The 19,769-nt window shown below is 38.0% G+C and overlaps 1 protein-coding gene across 5 annotated transcripts in view; it reads left to right on the plus strand.

Annotated features, from left to right (window-relative positions):
* Positions 1–19,769, plus strand: part of LOC107715969 (EH domain-binding protein 1-like) — a 149,902-nt gene that overhangs the window by 109,094 nt on the left and 21,039 nt on the right. For 3 of the 5 annotated variants that reach the window (XM_016522246.1, XM_016522249.1, XM_016522250.1), the window contains 5 exons: positions 3,441–3,617; positions 6,499–6,650; positions 11,154–11,292; positions 11,688–11,788; positions 15,030–15,156. In XM_016522246.1, coding sequence (XP_016377732.1) covers positions 3,441–3,617; positions 6,499–6,650; positions 11,154–11,292; positions 11,688–11,788; positions 15,030–15,156 — 696 coding nt within the window. The remainder of the gene's footprint in view (positions 1–3,440; positions 3,618–6,498; positions 6,651–11,153; positions 11,293–11,687; positions 11,789–15,029; positions 15,157–19,769) is intronic. The other 2 variants (XM_016522247.1, XM_016522251.1) reach the window with 2 other exon arrangements.

Consider the following 19,769-nt stretch of genomic DNA (forward strand, 5'->3'; position numbering starts at 1 on the left):
ATATGTATATATATGTATATATATATATATATATATATATACAAAAAACATAATTTAAACTAATACCATGCAATACCATTACAACTAATAAAAAACTTAAAAACCTAAAATTAACCTAAAGCCTAAAAACCTAAAATTACTAAAACAAAAATAAACCAAAACTGAATATATATATATATAGAGAGAGAGAGAGAGAGAGCCTTGGTTTATTTTTTAGTAATTTTAGTACTTCAATTTATTTCAGTTAAGTTTTTTAATCTAATATTTTTATTTAATTATATTTCAGCTTTATTTCAATTACCTAAAATTATTTTTAATAGTTTTAGCTTGCAATAACACTGAACAGAATTTAAATTCTTTGGTGAGTTTAGAGTATTGTATTGAACTTGCACACATTTTCTGTCATTGTTATTTCAGGCTCCTGTAGCGAATCAGCTCATGGGGAAATATGAATAATTAATCATAACTAGTTATAATTAATTATAAATATTTAGATCCGCTGTAGATATTTACTTGACCTCTCAGGGTCAACTGTCTGTCAATTCTAAGAACGTTAATTTCCTGGTTAAGGGAAATAACTTTCTTACTGTACAACTCTACACAGAGCCTGAATGGTGTGTCTGATTGGTCCAGACGCTACACTCCCCAAGAACATTGTGAAAATGTTCATAACCTTAAGGCTGAATGCTGGTGTTTGGCTTCTGAGATATTTAATTTGGTCATGAAGCTCCAGTGTGTGTGTCCATTAAGAGCAGGCCGTACATGTGTGTGTGTCCATTAGTGGCTTTCAGCCCGATTTTGGAAAAAAAGCGATTTTGTTGCTCACTTCATAATGGCAACCAACACGTCTGCTTTCAAGGCCCAAAGGAGCATTACATTAAGAAACACAACAACACACCCACGTAGTCTGAACTCTAATTTGAGGTGTTCACAGAGGGCTTCACTTCCATTTGTTCAGGCAGTCACTTCCGACATAATCCTTCGGAAATACATCTGGAGAACTCTGGCGACCACCAACATTGCCCTGTGCCCCAACATGCACACACACACACACCAGTCCACATGGCCTAAATCATCATCACCGTCAGTATAACACACACCCATGCCGGGTAATCACCATCTCACTGTCCATGTAGGACTCCTATAGACCATGTCTCCTTCAGCTCGGCTTTCCCACCGCATCCTGTTTTATCATCAGCCACCATTTCTCCTTTTATTTCACATTGCAGGACAATGAGACGACACGTTAGTGTAACGTTAACCGCTGGGAGGCCCGTGCGGAAACAGTGAGGCATTAGCATAGCGGCCAGCTGTGGCGTGTTATTAAACGTGTTTACGCCAAGGGGTCTTAGCGTTGTGGCTAGCCACTGCGTATAATTAAAAGTGTGCGTGCACGCCGAGCAAGAGGGGTGTTAGCGGCGCATCAAGGTTTTGTTTAATACTCGAGGTGTTAACATAGCTGGCTAGCCACTGTGCCTAATTCTGTGCCGGCTCATGTCCGTGTGTACCATTTCACAGCTCAAGGGGAGACACAATATTCCTCTCCTTTTATCTCTTTCATCTCACACTCTTTGACGCCCTCCATTTTCTCTCCTCTCCCTGTCTGCCTAATAGTGTTCCCTCCTCTGCAATCACGCATTTACCGTGGCTCAGAAATGCTGCAGAACACCTCTTGCGGCCCACAGAGATGGACAAACCTGTGTACGGATGGAGCGAAGGAAAAACGGGTCAGAGGGAGAGGAAGAAAGAGAGTAAAAAAATTGTTTATTTGGCCTTTCGGGCTGTTGAACTCTGCTAATTGTAGAACTCATTAAAAATCAGGTTGGAGGGAAATGCTATAGGCTTGATGCACAAGGCCTATCGTGCAGAACGCATAATCCCACCAACACACACATACACACACAAACACTCGCCTCTAATTCTGAGAGAGCTCGAGCTGAGTAGAGCAAAACATTTGCCAGCAAAACTTTCACCAACTCCAGTAGCATGCGTTCGGTTAATTAGCTTAGCACTGCCCTGTGTGTGTGTCCCCGTGTCATGGAAAGTACATTTTAAAAAAGCATTAAGGAGAAAGAAAAAAAGAAACATACTGTCTCTTTCTTTCGCTCTTTTTCTCTGGTTGTTGAGGCGTTTCTCTAGGGACATCATGTGGCATTTTCCTATTGGGCTACACAAGTAATCAAAATAAAATTGAAATACAATTTTCAAATTGCAAAGGTTATGATTTAATTACATAAATATGTGCAGTGTGTGTTTCAGAGTGAAGCTGTTTTCAGAGTGAAAACTGTTGTTTTATGTGCAAGCAACTGTTGTTTTATACACAAACAGCTTATATAATGTGCTTATAGACCTTAATCAGGTTGGACGGCAAATTTAATTGAACACAGATGAAGACAAGACTGTTAGGGACAGACAAACATGCACTGTATAAAGGTCCTACATCATGTAATTTTCACAATTCACAACTATTAAAACTGTTTTATGGATTTTTTTTTTTTCAACTGAAAGTTTTCAGCAGAAAATAAAAACTTATTGGTTTAACAGTTGAAAATGAAGAAATGAAATATTATAGAAATTGATTAACATTGTAATTTTACAGTCATGCTGTACAATAAAATTATTACTTTGTTTTTCTTAAATACTTTTTTATTTTACAGTGAAATATTACAATAGTAATATTTCTGATTAATATTTGTATGATAATATAATTATTTTTATAAATTATAATATAGTAATATTAATAATCATACAATTATTATTATTATTATTATTATTATTATTTTGTAGTCATATTGATATGTAATCACAAAATTATTAGACCGTTTGTACAGCCCTACAAACAAGCACAGCAAACCTGAAGTTCTTTTTATTGCATTTTAAATAGCACAATGTTTTTAAAATTTATTAGAAAAATTGTAATTAGAATTTCCCCCCTGAATCGTGCAGCCCTTTTTCCTCTTTGTTTTGTCTCTTATTTAAGTTCTAACTGCCACGTGTGTGTGCGGCTCTGCTCTGGTTACCATATAACTGAATGAGATCGATGTGTTTGGATTGAGTGTGTATTGTCAAGGGCTCTGTGGGATTCAGATCTGTGGATGCGGAAGAGGAACTCTGGAGGAGATTTTGCCGTCAAGGCCAAATCTGCCATGCAACACACACACAAAGCTCAGCTCTCTGCCAGACACTCTCAGCCATCTGCCTGATTTCTCTCAGCTCAAACACACACACCCCAATGTGACAGCAGCAAACTTTTTGTTAAGGAAATACTATTTTAACATCTAAATGGGTCTAAACTAATGCTTTTCTGACTCTTTACTAACATGCAAAGTTTCCTTTCCCGCTGGAATACCAAAAATAATGCTCAATGCTTCACTAACATCCTCTGTCTCTTTCCTCTTTTCTTTTTCTTTGGGCGTCCCTGTTTGTTTGTTTGCTCGCAGACATGATGGATGGGATGAGTGTGGAGGGTGAGGATGAGGAGAGCAGAAGTGATATTGAGGCAGCGGCGGCGTCTCACGCTGATGATGTCACTCATACTAACCCTGAGGAGGAACTGTCGTCTTCATGTCTAATGGAAGATGATTTTACTAACTCTGCCAGTGACCTGGCCTCTCTGGGTAACCCAGCACTGCATGACCTCAGCGTGTGTGTGTGCACCGAAACATTCGATGTCCAAGTTTGTGCATTAGTGTGCAGTGATTTATCTGTGTATAACTACTTCTGTCTGTTTTAGATTTTTAGTTATTCTTTGACCTTTTATCGTACCATGACAACCCTTAATTTAGTAGGGCTGCATGGATTAATCAAAATGAAACCAAAACCACAAATCAGTTTAGTGTGATTATCAAATACATGCGCTCCATGTTTCACAGTGAAACGCTGCACTGTGTTCTTCTATACATGAGCTGCTCTAGATCCAGTGTTTTTGAGCAGCTCAGTTCACAGTAAATGCCGCTCCATGCAAACTCATCTCTGCATTGGTTTGCTTATAACGTGTCGAGAAGATATGCACCAAACATCTTCCTAAACTTGTAGTAAGGAATGATTATAAACCAAAGTGTTTATGAAGTGCTCAGAAATATTGCTATTGTAATTTTACAGTTGTACTGTAATTTTACAGTGAAATAATGGAATTGCAATGAAATTACAGTACAAATATGTATTGTTTTGTTTAATATTTTAATAATTATAATAGTAAAAATTATTATTATTGTTGTTGTTGTTGTTGTCCTATTAATATATAATCACAAAAGTTTGGCCAAATTGTGCATCCCTATGAACAAGCACACTAGACGTGTTTTTTTTTTATCTGAAAAATCGCACTTAAATCTTTTCACTAAATTCGTGCAGCCCTATAATTTTGTATTTCTTTCTTGTCCCCAGTGGCATTACTTTCTATTTTAACCACCTTTTAGAATTAATTTATCTTTTAATTCAATATAACATTAAGAAAAAAAATAAGCTCATCTTTTTCTTAAGGGAGGTTTGTGCCTGTTAATAACATTTCATTTCTGTTTGGGAGAAATTCTTTTTTTTATGTTTGTGCCTTTGTGTTTAATCAAGAGTATTTGAACATATTGTCAAGACAAACACAGTTATACCTTCTGAAGAGATGTGACGTTAATAATTATTTTTTTTGTCTTGCTGAGAAAGTCATATGAGAGATATATATATATATATATATTATTCTTTCTCTTTTGTTTACTTGTGTGCAGTATCTATGTTGTTTGTTTCATTGGTTTGTGTTTTTGTCTGTTATTGTGAAAAGAAGGTCTATGTATTTTCACAGACAAAATCCTTTTCTCTAACATAATGAAATGAAGATGTGTCATAATGAAAAAGGAGGAGTTTTTTTTAGCACATTTCAGCTCTCAAAGAGTCATACTTTTCTCCTTGGCACAGTTGGACTTTCGTTAATGTTTCTAACAACAAAAATGGACTGCAGGGGAAAAAACCTAACTGATCTAAACACAAAAGATCTTATAGACATCCATCATGGTGCCCACTTTAATTAGTTGAGGATGTGGTTCTTGTGTTTGGGCAAACTGTTGGTCAATACACACACCTGCACCTTTCTCCAGGTTGTGCTGAGGCCTGATAAATGAATCCTGTGGTGTTTTTTAGGGAGAAAGAGGGATGCTGGGATCCGAGAACAAGACCAACATGAAAAGCTTCCTCACCTCACTTTCATCTCTAGCCCAGATGAGAGAAAGAGAGTGAGAGAGAGGGCAAGGCTAAACCTGCTAGTGAAAGGTTATTAGAGAAAGACTTGGTATTTATAAAGTCGGACATAAAAAAGACACCAACACATTTGAAAGACAAGTTTGCATGTGGAGGGAGAAAATTAGAAGTCATTGTTCATTTAAAGAGAAAGAGATGTTATGAGTTGTGCTTCTTTCAAGGAATCACATGAACAAGCACTGTTCCCTCTAAGCATGTGTGGCTGCTCGCTTGTTCCCTCACTGATGGATAAAATAACTCAAAGTCAGACATAAAAAATAGATGGGGAAGAGCTAGAGATTCTTGAATTAGAGCTAAATGAGTGGATAGAGTTTCAACTTGAGTCTATCTGAGTGTCCATTGAATTAGAGCTAAATGAATAGATAGAGTTAAAACTTGAGTCTATCTGAGTATCCATTGATTTATAAATTTTTTCAGTATGCAGTGGAAGCTGTGAGAAATCTTGTGTGGAAATACACAGCACTGATTAATTCCCGAGAGGATTAATTCACAAACAGTACAGTACAAATTTCATTGTGTTACATACAAAGGCCATGCATTATTTTATTTTATTTTTTGTCTTGTTTTATGATCTCAACAAAGCAAGTTCTAGAGTTTTTCCTCTTTTCTTTTTCTTTTCAAGAGAACAACTGACAAATAATAATAATAATCAATATATTTAGTAATCGGTGAAAAAAATTATGGAATATACATAAAATAATAAAAATATTTATTATGAATAAATGTGTATTGATTGATAACGATATACACTACCTTTCAAAAGTTTGGGGTCAGTAAGATTTTTTTAAAGAGTATTTTTTCTACAGCAAGGACACATTGATTCTTGATTAAAGACATTTATAACTTTACAATCTGTAACATTTACTTTATTTTTATCAAATAAATACAGGCTTGGTAAGCATAGGGGACTTTTGAACAGTAGTGTATATTATGTATTATATAATTCTATAGAGTGCAGCCAATAGAAAAACTAAAAATCAAGGGAACATTGGGAACAACAAACTCATTAGATGTCTTTTAATTCACATGAGGTGTATGTGAGTGTCAAGGGAGACATTCCAGGTGTGTTGTGCTCTCAGCATCTTGCTATCTCTCCAGTGTGTGTATATGTGAGTGTGTATGAGGTTGAGAGAGCCGGTTTGCTTAAGGGCAAACATTGTCATGTCCTCTGCTTATCTGTGTGTTAGAGACGAGTGGCCTGCTGCATATAATGCTTTCTCTCTTCCTCTCTCTCTCTCTCTCTCTCTCTCTCTTTAGGTGTGATGAACAGCAGGCATGTGGACCTGAAGCTCAAGAAGCTCACAGAGATCCGGCCACAGGGTGGCAGCTCCCCTTCCTCTTCATCATCTTCCTCATCGCTGACGGCCTCCAGTACTTCACCCCTCAGCCCTGAATCGGGCGGCCTGCAGGTAGCCACATTTACAACCACCAGCTCTAACCAGTTTGCTAAGCAAGCATCACAGTTATTGCTGCTCATACTTCGAGATTCATTGTGAACAATAAGTATTATCAACCATAAGAATTAAACTTTGTTGAGTAACACATTCCGCACTGTTTCGGCTATAGACATGAGTGTTACTTCAAATTGTGTAGCTTGAAAGACCTACATTTTAAGATAGAATAAGCAAAAACGTCTCCGGTTACTTATGTAACCATAGTTCCCTGAGTAGGGAACGAGACACTGCGTCCTCTAGGGGTCGCTATGGGGAAGCTCTACATTGAAGTAGGGACCCAAGCCATATTTAGAGACCAGCATATCATAGACATGTGGCTTGTAAACAACCACCCAGAACACTTTAGTAAAGCCTTAGCAACCACATAAAAGACTCTCAAAAAATATTAGCATTGTGGTGTCTAATTTGCACAGTAAGCACAAAAATATACCCATCTAAAGATTCCCAAAGGAGATTGGGAAGTTTTTAATTGTATTTTTTTTTTTGTTGTTGTTGTTGTCATGTTATGGCTGTTAAAAAATATGAAAAGATTTGCTTGGATCTATCATTCACTTGAGGTGAGGTAATAGGCCAAGACAGGTTGATTTTTTTTTTCTTTTATTCACTGTCTCTTGTTATTGTTCTTCTGAGGAACATCATGTGTTTATATATTTTAAGCCGGAACACATGAACAAGTCAGAACGACATTATAGTCATTACCTCATGTCACACCTGACCTTTTCTGACAGAGAGCTTTGGAAGTATCGACAGCACCGTGTGGCTCACGGCGCAGACATGCATTAGATCGATTTGCTGTGTTTATTAAATACCAGCGTTGTGTGTGTAAGAACATGCATACCTGTGTACCGCTGACTGCTTGGTGTTAATACGCGTGTGTGTGTGTGATGACCTACTATCTGGCTGTTGTATTCAGAGCCCCCAGGTGGTGACTGCAAGGCATGTTCAGAGATGGTGGCGACTACCTTCCCCCACCTGTTCACCCCTTTCTCTCTCTCTCTCTTTCTCTCTGCTGACAGAGGGGATTTCCTGTGAGCAGATGTTAGCAGGTTCTTTGATGAACAATAACTGCAGTGATGTGTTCGTTTGGGTCGACAGGCCTCATTCAGTACTGCAGCAGGTGTGAAATGATTGGCTGAGATTTCCCAAGGACTAGCCACAAATAGGTTAGATTCCAGAGACCGATTAACAGACCTGCTAAAGGTGATGCAAAATAATAAGAATAATATCTACCCAATTATATTATTGGTAATAATTAAGTAATAATAGCATAATTTATACACATAATTTAATTATTTTTTAATTACAATTTTTTTAGGGGGAAAACTGTTTTTATTGAAAACTGCCGTGAGAAAACATAAATTTTCTGCATTTTCTTTCAGCTACACCACTGTTCAAAAGTTGGGGTCAATAAATTTTATTAAAGTCTTTGAAAAGTCTCTTACACTCACACAGGCTGCATTTATTTGATAAAAATACAGTAAAACAGTAATATTGTGACATATTACAATTTAAAATAGCTTTTTTCTTTTAATGTATTTTCAAGTGTAATTTATTACTGTGTTGGCAAAGCTTAATTTTCAGCAGCCGTTACTAGTGTCTTCAGTGTCACATGATCTTTCAGAAATCATTCTAATTTGCTGATTTGGTCAAGAAACATGTCTTATTGTCTATGTTGTAAGCAGTTGTGCTGCTTAATATTTTTGTTTAAACCCTAATAGTTTTTTCCCCCTCAGGGATTTTTGATGATTAGAAAGTTCAAAAGAACAGCATTTATTTGAAATACAAATATTTTGTAATATTATAAGTGTCTTTACTGTCACTTTTGATCAATTTAATTTGCAGAAAAATTATTTATTTGTTTTTTTTAATCTTGCTGACCCCAAACTTTTGAATGGTAATGTATGACACTAATTTAAAAAAGAAAGAAAAAAAGAACACTATTGTCAAGAGCTGGCAATTGTTTTTGAGTAACAATACATCTGCCATCGTAGTTACTATAAGTGAGTTGATTATTTAACCGTAATTTATAGGACGTCTTCATTATGAAATGGCTTTTAGTAATGAGGGACTTGTTCTCTCTCTGTATAAACAGTCCAGCACCTGCTGCAGACCTGCACAACAGGCCAAAGCTCAGGGGAGGATCAGCAGGGTTACGAGCACTGCAGCTCTGAGCCCCAGGGGTTAGTGGGGTTTTAAAGAGCGAGCAGTTCTCGCTCTCTCTTTTCTTTTCTCACCTTCACCCTCTTCTCTATTGCAACTTGTATGAATAAACAAGTTTGAGTATCAAAGTTGTTCCTCCTCTGCTTCTTGCCTGTCTAAGACAAACACATTAGGATCACCTGATGTTGCGGTACAATCTCTTTTACTCTTACAAAATCTGAATCAACCGCTCCATCCCTGGAAGATTCTTTCATCCCACAACTCCGTAGTAGAACGGTGCGGGACAGTGTGGTTCCCCTCCCGCCCCAGCACACACATTGCAGTCCCCCAGTGCTCCCGGTTATAGCTCATTAGCAATTGTCTCTATGCACTGTGAGCCTGCTGCCATGGTGGCACACGATAACCGCCTGCAATGAGCAGCAGACCGCAACATTAGTCACGCATCCCAGAAACACACACACACCTCTGCCAAAATAATACCCACCAGCACAATAATGATCGGGACGATAACAGATTAAAAATGCGCCGATCGCGATGTGGGGATAGCCCTGATATCTGCCCCAGCCAGGGGTACCGAGGGGCCGTGGGGGCAGGTGTTTCAAGGAAGGGGTTGTTAGCGAAGGTTGGAGGCCTCGGGTCCTCTGGGAAACGAGGATTCTAGCGGGGCTTTGGGTTTGAATCCTGTTTGTTTTCTTTGGACTTCAACATGAGAGGAATCAAATGGGGTTAAAGGGCTTTGTTTAGCTGTCTCTAGAGATCCAGGCTGTTGAATGTGTCGTTTTAACACAACACACTTCTGGTTTTTTTTTGTCAACTTCGGTGCGTGCTCTACTTAAAGGGGTGGATTTAAGGTGAAATTACATTTTTTCACCCTCAGATTGCCGACATAACTTGTTTTATAAGCGAGTTAATTATGTATTGCTCATTTATTGTTTTGTCCCCCCCCTCCATCCTGTCTATTAATTATTTATTTATTTATTACAAAAATGCATACGTACACTGACTTGAATAGACCTTTTCTATGATAAGCATGGTTTTTTTTTTTTCATTTCTGACTTCAAATTGATTTTGGTTTTATGTGTGGGAAGGGGGTTATGTGTTGTAAAAATGTCATGTAGTATGACTTTTAGTCAAACTAACAATAAGCAATTTATTTTTACAGCATTTATTAACCTTTGTTAATGTTTTTTTTATGTTTGTTCATGTTAGTTCACAGTGCTTTAACTGTCAACATTTATAACTTTTAATCTTAAAAATGTATTATTGGTAAGCAAAATGTTGAGATTAACTAATATTAATAAATGCTGTATAAGTATTGTTCATGGTAACTGATGTAGTTAACTAATGTTAACAAAAAAGAAGCCTTACCTTTTTTCCTTATCATGTACACTTTTATGTCATTGACCCAAATAGGAATCTTTGAAAGTTAAGATACAGTCTGTCAGGATGGCTGAAGAGAAGCTACAAATTAGGGCTTTTTACAGTTGATACTGTTCCTCTAAACATGTTAGATCAGTTGGATAAACAGCTATAACTTAATATTCACACATGCAGACGCTGAATGTCTCTGAGATCAGGCTAAATTTGTAGTTCTCTAGGGACACGCTAATTGCAGCTTTGTTTTCAAAAGTTATAATTTAAGAATAAACAGGCCAGAGGCGGTATGTGTGCCTGTTTGTACGCGCTTGTCTTTATTAGCTGTGCAGTTTCCGTACACACACCAGTGAGTTAGCGTCTGCACTAACAATGTTTCTTCCTCTCAGTCTCAAGCAGTGGAACGTGTTCGCTAATTGCGAACTTTATTAGACGTTTCCTATTATTATTGACGTTGCAAATGTTATTCTGAACGCTGCCGTTTCGCTTTCCAGTCTGCTTGGCTTATTGGGCCCAGCACATAATAACACATTTCAATATTGAGGTGATTGGAAGCCGCAGTGAGAAGCTGCTAACACGTGTTCGCTTCCAAGACAATAGTGCTTTTAATTTGCATAATCTGAATACATTTTCTGGCTCAGGTTTTGTTGAAAGTAGACTTAATTGCCTTATTCCCTTTGTGCTTGTGAGTTAATGTGGGACTCGGAAATGTACCAAATGCTGCAGAACCTTTCCTCGGCCATTCTTCAGGCGCGGCGCTCCATCGTTAAACATTTCTTGGCCATGTGTGTCTAATTTGTTCTTTACTTTAATGTCGACCGGCATCAGAAGCAACTTTTATTCAAATGACTCTGCTCTACTATTAAGTTAACTGCTCTTTTACTCTTCTCCCCCCATCCCTACCTCTTTATTATGTTTTTATAGAATAATGTCAATGAATTGCACGCAGAGCATCTCCGCAGGGCTACAGAACGTCTGCGTAGTCCCGTTGTCTTCCACAAGGAGTCTGCTGTCAGGAAAACACAGCTCAAATCATTCAGCCAATACATAGAGACCAGGCCAGGTGAGGTCCTTTACTTTTGTTGATGTCACTTCCTCCATTTGATTGCATTTATGAAGGATTTTACATTGTGGAACAGTTCAGTAATCATTAAACGAATGTAATTAATGCATAAAGATGGCCAAGCCTGTTGCACTCAGGTTTGTTTTTCAGGCCTGCTAATTAGGCTTAATGTGAAGATAAGTGTCTCAAGAATGCTAACGGTTTGATAACAGCTATATAAGGTAGTTCTATACACTTTGTGATTTGTTTAATGGAGATGTCAGATCTGTCTGATTGGTTCAAAATTTCATGTGATAAAGAAAAAGTATCTTCATATTCATCTATAGTCATTTTGTGATTGCGCCCAGGTGAGAATGAACTCTGTCAACTTTTAATATCGCTCTCTCTCGTTTCAGAGGTTAAAAGGCAGAGATCAGTGCCTGAAGATCTAAAGCGGGCAGCTGAGGAGAGAGGAGCTCTGACAGAGACAGAAGGACGAAAGCCAACTGAAGATGAAGTACTTAATGCATATTTAAATTCTCTGTCAGAGCTGTTCGTACTGATGTTGTCTGTGACACCAGGTCATAGTTGGACGTCAAACCTGCACACAGTCATTCACATCTGTCTGAGGGCCAGAGAGGTTTTTTATCAATCTGTTCTTCCCTAAAGCTGAAGAGACCAGCCAAATTAGACTGCTGTTCCCTGATAATTGCAAGATTAGGAAAAAAGGAAATGGACAGAACTGTGGATATACCTCTTTCACTATATACTGTATATATATATACAGGGCCTAAAACAAACTTTTTGCCAGACCTGGCATTGGCCGGTGACTTAAGGAAATTTACCGGCCAGAAATATTTTTTACCAGCCACGGAAAAAAAAGACAGGCAGTTATGACACCAAAATTTTAGATAATAGCAAAAAATCACAATCCTTGATTCCAGTTTCGATACCTGCTAAAACTACTAGCTTAACCAACATAAATTTAATAGGCTACATTTTTAAAGACTAGTAAATAGTCAGTTGTAAAATAAGAGCAAATCAAATTACAAGCAATAGCACAAAATAGCCTACTATACAACAAAGATACAAATAGAAACGGTGCATTTCAGGCAGGTCTAACAGTGATTTTCAGGTAGCCTGCAGAAATTTAATAAATTATGCTAATCAAATGACATAGGCTATATATATTTTTTAAAGTTCAAGAGCAGTGAGTGATTGTTTTTTTCTTTATCCTATTTTCTTTGATCAACATTAAAAACGCAGACAACAGCAGGATCCCGTCAACTGTACAGAGCGTCGTTCACGTTTATTTTCTCACAACATTGCACTGTTAGAATTTATAAAATGTTACCAGCCATCTGGCGACTGACACAGTTTCATATACTCGCCAAAGCCGATTAAATGATTTTAGCAAATGGCTGCAATATAACAAAGAGTGAAAAATTTAAGGGGGTCTGAATACTTTCCGTACCCACTGTATATATATATAATAATTGAAATATCAAATAGTTTAGAATTATATAATTATCTTTTCTTATCCCATCTTCATTCATTCTCTCCATGTAGGCTGATCTAATGAAATTGTAATTATTGCGGCACCATATATAGGGCCAGAGCATAGGGATACATACCTTGGGAAAAGTGAGATATATAGAGACACAGAAAGAGAGAGGGAAGGTCAGTAGAGACCAGCTTTGCCCCTCTCTGTGTAGGGGTTAATGGGTGTTGAACTTTCCCATTACCCAGCTCAAGCTGAATTACCCAGCGAATGATGTTTGCATTAATATAATATATATGGAAATTTCAACACTTAATTATGGCAGAGAGGCGAGAGCAGAGGGGAGGGGGCTGATCATGTGTAAAATTGATTTGTGGGAGAAGTATTTGATAGAGCAGCGAGAAAGAGGAAGGTGGAGTTTGATGGACAGCAGAAGGACTCAGGCAGAAAAAGTGCTGTTTGGATGGAAAGAAACTTCTCCATTTTCCTCATTCCTATTATGAAATAAGGTGCATCAGCACTAAAAATATATATATTTTTGCAGCAATGTGAATTTAAATTAGCACTCTTTTCCCCCTACCCCTCTATCTCAAAATAGTAGGAAGGAGGAGAGGACTGAGGAGGGCGATAAACGAGTGGAATAAAGTGGGGGTGGGAGTGCTTGTCACTATCACACACTTAGAAATAAGCGTGCAGTTTAATTACTCTATTTCTCCCTAATCACTGTCTCATCCCTCACTCCAGTGTTTCCCATGAGCCAGAGGGTACTGCTGCCACCAGGGCCACGTGTGAGAGGGAAATGGAGCTCGTTTCCAAATGTGTGCATGAGTGAATCTGAGCACATGCATGTGCTGCGTAGATCTCTTAGATCCCTGCTGATAGGCCCTTAGGCACTGACCCACCTCTCCCATATATTTCAATTTTGTCTCTATGTGTCAGTCTCCAGACTGCTGTAATACTGGATTCTCTCTGAGGTCATTTAGCGTGTTATATTGGTGTGTAAACGCACCCTGCTGCCCGAGGCTTTATGTGTGAAGTCAAACCTTAGCATTTAAAGCTACAGTCTGTAACTGTGGAAAAGAAATTTGAATGCCAGGAATTATAAAAGACAATAAATATGTAAAAGAAAAAAATTAATAAATCTTAAAATATAAAAAAATATACACTAGTTCTCAGTTGTATTTTTATTTGAAATTTTATTTACATGTATAATATGTTTAATGTGATGAATTCACGCATGTAGCCAAACCTCAGCATTTAAAGCTGAAGTCCATAACTGTGGAAACAGATATTATTATGCCAGGAATTAAGCAATTATTAAATTAAATAAATAGATCATCAAACATAGTAGCATATATTAGCTCTGAGCTGTATTTTATTATTCTATTTGTATGTTTTAGCTACATGTATAATATTTTTAACATAATAAATTCATGCATGTAATCATACCTCATACCTGTAGCATTTAAAGCTACAGTCCGTAACTGCTGAAACAGATATTATTATGCCAGGAAGTAAGGCAATGAATAAATTAAAATAAAGAAATCTTCAAATATAATCAGAAAAATGTATACAGTAGCTCTGAGTTGTATTTTATTGTTTTATTTTATTTGTATGTTTTATATACATATATAATATTGTTAGGGTGATACATTTTACACATGTACTCAAATCTCAGCATTCAAATTTACAGTCCGTAACTGCAAAACAGATATTATTACGCCAGAAAATAAGGCAGAATAAATGAAAATCAATAAATCTTTAAACATAGTCATAAAAAATTTATACAGTATACAGTATTTTTTATTTAATTATTTTTTTATATTATTATTTTTACCAGAATACATTTATTGTATATTTATATAACACATTTATTTATTATATTTTATTAATTATTAGCTTTTTTTTTCCAAATAATAAATCTTTTTTGATGTATTATTTAAAAAAAAATTTTTTATCACCTCATCTTAGTAATTAGTCTAATTTAGGATTTTTTTTAATATAATTTTTTTTAAATTTTTAATATAATTAATTTTTAATATTTCATTTTTTATCATTTTAAAATTTACAGCAATACATAATTTCCAAAGAAACCAGAAAAAAGAGCTTTCATTTGCTTAATTAATTAAAGCAATATTCACCAGTCATCATTATGACCACTGTTCCCCTGGTATTTAAAAGCTATATAAACCCTGGATGTGATGCTTCATTTCAAACCTCTCATCACTCCCCCTTCCTCTCGTTTGTTCTTGCCCAGCAGAAAGCGTTCAAAGACACCAGTCAGTACGTGGTGGGAGAACTGGCGGCGCTGGAGAGTGAGCAGAGGCAGATCGACACGCGGGCCTCGCGTGTGGAGAAACGTCTGCGCTATCTCATGGACACAGGTACGCCGCCCAATTACACTGTAAACAGTTTTGGCAAATTGAGCGTTCACAAACTCTTATGGAGTTTGGGAAGTGTGAATCTTTGAAGCCGGGATGTTGGGGCGGCAGCGGGGATATGAAAAGGGGCGGTGAGGATGCAGGGAGGCTCTCTGGGCCGCCGTGATAAGAGAGCCTTCATGGGAGCTGATAACTAGTGCTGATAGCGTCCGCCAGCCAGCCACTATTGAACAGTACCGTGCAGCCATGCGCAACAGAACCCCATATCTGGCCTTCAATGATATGCTGTAGAAGAGAGAGAGAGAGAGAAGGAGGGAGAGAGGGGGATACGGCAGAGGGGTAAAGGGTGAAGAGGGAAGGAAGAGAAAGGGGAGGGCTGCTGTTTGGGGGCTGGACCGAAAAGGAAATGTTGAAATAATGAAAGACACACATTAATAGATACATGCACTTGCTCTCCTCCTCCCTCTCTCTCTCTCTCTCTCTCTCTCCCTCTATCGCTCTCTCTTCTCCTCGCATATACACATATGAAAGGATGTGGGGCGATCTTTCAGGTGTGTATAACAGGCAAAAAAGGGCTGCTGAGCCTTTGTTAAAACATGGAGCTCCGTTCTGAGACTCCAGTGCCTCAATAACTAAAATTTAAGAAAAGCTTCCTTCCATCCAGATGCTGATACAAAACGATAATTTCTCACAAGGGCAGCGTCGGGAAGCGGGAGTTGAAAAAAAGGTGGAGAAAGTAGACGGTTACATTTTTATGCTTCTCCATCACATTGAGGACGATATCGTGACTATCACAGTTTTGTGTTTGCCCAACCTTCCATCCATCCCTCTCTCACTGTCTCTCTTCACACTCACCTGGGCCCTGTTGAAGTCAAAGCCGCTGTGTCCGTTTGAAGGTTTTTTTTTTCTCACTCTGAATGATAAATGGCTTGAATGCCCTAGCAGGTGGAGAACCAAACCAGACATTTCGGCAAGATTTACACACTCACACACAGAAATAAGAGGCGCAGTTACACACCGGACCCCGTGTACGAGTCTCACCTTAATGTGCTTACCTGTCTGAGCTAGTGCACGCATTTCAGCACTGCCTCTGAATTCACGCCTCTGTCAACATAGTCTGCCAACAAAAGCCTCTATAACTAAATATACACAAAACAAACAATGTCATATATGCTCAGAATACACATATTGAATATAATCATGCTAAGCTATGTTCCACTAAATTAGTGCAAGTATTATAAATAAGTAAGGGATTTATTTAAAGTTTTTTTTTTTACTGCATTTTTCTCCTTTTTGATAATCTTTTTTCAGCATATAATTCTTTTTTTTATGTCACTGGAAATTATTCAGATAAATATGTATGACATATGAATATATATGATATTTAAAGTTAGGGTTGTGGTCAATATAATAATAATAATATATAACATATATGTCATGTTTTATATAATGTTATTATAATTTTATATATATATATATATATATATATATATAGAGAGAGAGAGAGAGAATATGTATTTAAAACATATATTCACTACATGCATACAATGATGACTGCAAATAAATAAGCAAAAGTTAAATAAACGTGTATGCATATCTGTATGTATGCACACATATAAAGTTAGATTTCTATACATATAAAAACTGTATTAAGAACTACTTGTGATCCCTGATACCCCTCCCCCTCTCATTATACGCTCTGCCTTAGTCTGCTGGTTTTTTGTGTTTGTTTCCCAGATGAATTCACAGTAATTGGGCTGGTTAATTTATTTACTGTGTGCAGTTCACAGCACATTAAAGAATGAAGATAATTGAACACGAATTGTCAAGTGTCTTCTGATATCAGGCGTATTACAGAAGGGAATGCGTATAAAACTCTATTTCCATGCAACCATTGTTTATGGTAATTAAGTACACAGATGTATTCCTTGGTTGCCTTCCAAGCTTATGGCGACTGCCATTGTTGTCTTCTATTAATATGTAATCAGTAAATAGTTTAATTTTCTAATCTGCAGTTGGAGAATTCACTTTCTAGCAGCTCTTAATTATGGCAGAGCCCTAATGATGCAGCCGCTGATGGGCTAGGAGGCCGTAAACGGAACGCAGAGGTCTGCGGTGGCTCCTGCCTAATGAACTTGTTATTCCCACACCAGAGGGAGCAGTGTCCTTCACACACACACACACACACACACACACACACACACACACTCGCCAGCAGCTCAACCATTACCTCAGTTAGCCACATCCCCAGAATTACATCAAAATATGTTATTGTCACCCGATTTTCTAAACGTATCAATTTTGAACATTTCATGAAATCAAAAGCGAGAGAAGAGAGCTATTCGCACGCTCGCCATTCTGTCCAAGCACAATACCATCCCGAATCACATTGACATTTTTTCTGCATGCAGCATTGAAATGTGTGGTAATGTTATCTGCACGGCTTTTGATATTCAGCAACCCTCTGAATGCATCTCCCTGACATCTGCTCAGCATGCATTTATGCACACATATGATTTTCAAATTGCTTTATAATCTGCAACAATGGACGCAATTATGAAAATAATGACATTTTAAAGGCGCTCTAAAACCCACACACCTACAGAGTTCTCGATAAGAGATTTTTTTTTTTAAATCACAGAGGAAAAAAGAATGAGTTTTAGGTGAGATTAACATGTGTTTAAAAATTGCACTTGAGTTTGATAAGATTGACACAGGTTTTATTGCATGCTAATCCGTTCTCTTTTTCTCCACCGCGGTCACAGAAATTCATACAAGACGGATATCATCAGCTTAATGCAGTTTACAGACGAGCCATCACAGTCTGTGCCGGAAAAACAGACGTACGTCAGTGTCAGAAGAGGCCCGTTATGTTTGTTTTATTCTCGGGGACGTGGTCGTCCTCTTCCGGGCTTCTTAACGGATGTGCATCTTTTAATATTTTAGTCTCAAAACGTCAGTTTTTTTTTTTCACCTTTCCCCCCTCAGTTTTCCCACAGTAATTCTCGGTGCCCACATTCCAAGGCAGTGTTGGCCATGCAGAAATAATTGCTTGAGTGTCTGCGTTTATTGATCTCAGCTCCGCCAAGACTGAAATGGAATTGCTTGTGTGGCTAAGGCAACATGCTTGTAACCAGCCCCTTAGTTTGACTAAAGATTTAAGCTTGGCAACGTGAGTCGCATAGGGAAATGGTCTCCGAACTCAGACAACAGCTAACAGCTAACACAGCTTTAAGTATATTATCAGGCAAGTTCTTTCAGAAACGTATTGCTAAAGAAGCTTAACATTAATTATTGTAACTTTGGGAAGATTACATCCACAGCATGCTTGTAAGCGGTGGCATAGTCCTCTTGACCTCCTATGCAAGAGCTTAAAGACACTAGAATGGCATTTCAGCTGCATTAATAGGATAACCAGTATAATCTTTCCACAGTAAGAGAAGGAAAAGTGTTTAGAGCATAATACTCGCCCCGATTCTGTGGACGAGACGGGTTTTGTGATGTCTCTCGCAATCGGCACGCACCAGGTTCTATCAGCGTAATCGCAAACTCTTTTTCTCTCCCTCTCTGCTGTTCTCTTTCTTCTGTTGTCTCTTTTTCAATTCTCTTTTTTTCCCTCTTCTCCCTCTGTCCTATTCTTTCTCCTCCATGGGATTTGCATGCTAGTTTGGTAGCTTGTCCACTCTAATTTTAAAGACCAAAGGCCTCGTTTAGCCTTCCTGCTAAGCGTGCACCGTGAGTAGCGGAAAAGTAAGCCTGGAGACAAACGCAGGAATTCGGCTCATAAGGATGGCTTTTATCGGCACGACCAAAGGCCAACGCTGGATCAGGAGGTGACCGCCTATTCAGGTTTAGTGCTGGACTATGTGCTCGACTTCAAGAGCTGGTTAACATCAGAATGGTCCATTTTCAGCTGCTGGCTTTTGCGGCCTTTGTTCTTCCCGCTGGTTTTAATTCTCAACGGACCGTTACGCACGCACAGTAGATCGCCTTTGTGAAGTCATGTATTCTCGCTACCTAATATAAACAGGTTAGACCTTTAGCCTCAATTAATGCATGTTGTAAGACATTAGCACTACTCTTGTATGAGTGTCATTTCTCCTTGAGGAAGAAAAAAAGCATTTGTCCAGTTTATTGCAATGGTCGCTGCAAGCGAGAAGGAAAATGCCTCACATCAGACCTTTTTAATCTCTGAGGCCGTTTGAGTGTTTGAGAGGCAAAAACAATTTAATTAGTTAAGTTGCATTGACTTTGCATCCAAACCCCCAACCAGCAAGCCCTCCGTCCGAAAGCTTTTCCCAGATGTGAAGAGGGTTTTTTTTGGTCTGGTGTCAGGCTTTCAAACATTCTTTAACAGTTGGATGAAAGGGGATTTTAAGGAAGATTAGAGAAGGGGATCCTCCAGGCATTGTCTGAGAATCTTAAGATAAAACGCACGGGGTGGATAGTGTCTGCGGAGGGGGGTGTCGGGGGGAAGGGTTTGTTGGTTGCAGGAGATACGGCCTGCATTGAGAGACATGTAATTTAGATTTTTATAACAACACAGAAATTGACAAGTCGCCGTTGCAACGCTCTTTCTCCATCCCTGTTTTCCTTTTCCCTCTATTATTTCATCC

Source organism: Sinocyclocheilus rhinocerous, unplaced genomic scaffold, assembly GCF_001515625.1.
Source record: "Sinocyclocheilus rhinocerous isolate Xijiao unplaced genomic scaffold, SAMN03320098_v1.1 scaffold749, whole genome shotgun sequence".
Classification (NCBI taxonomy): domain Eukaryota; kingdom Metazoa; phylum Chordata; class Actinopteri; order Cypriniformes; family Cyprinidae; genus Sinocyclocheilus; species Sinocyclocheilus rhinocerous.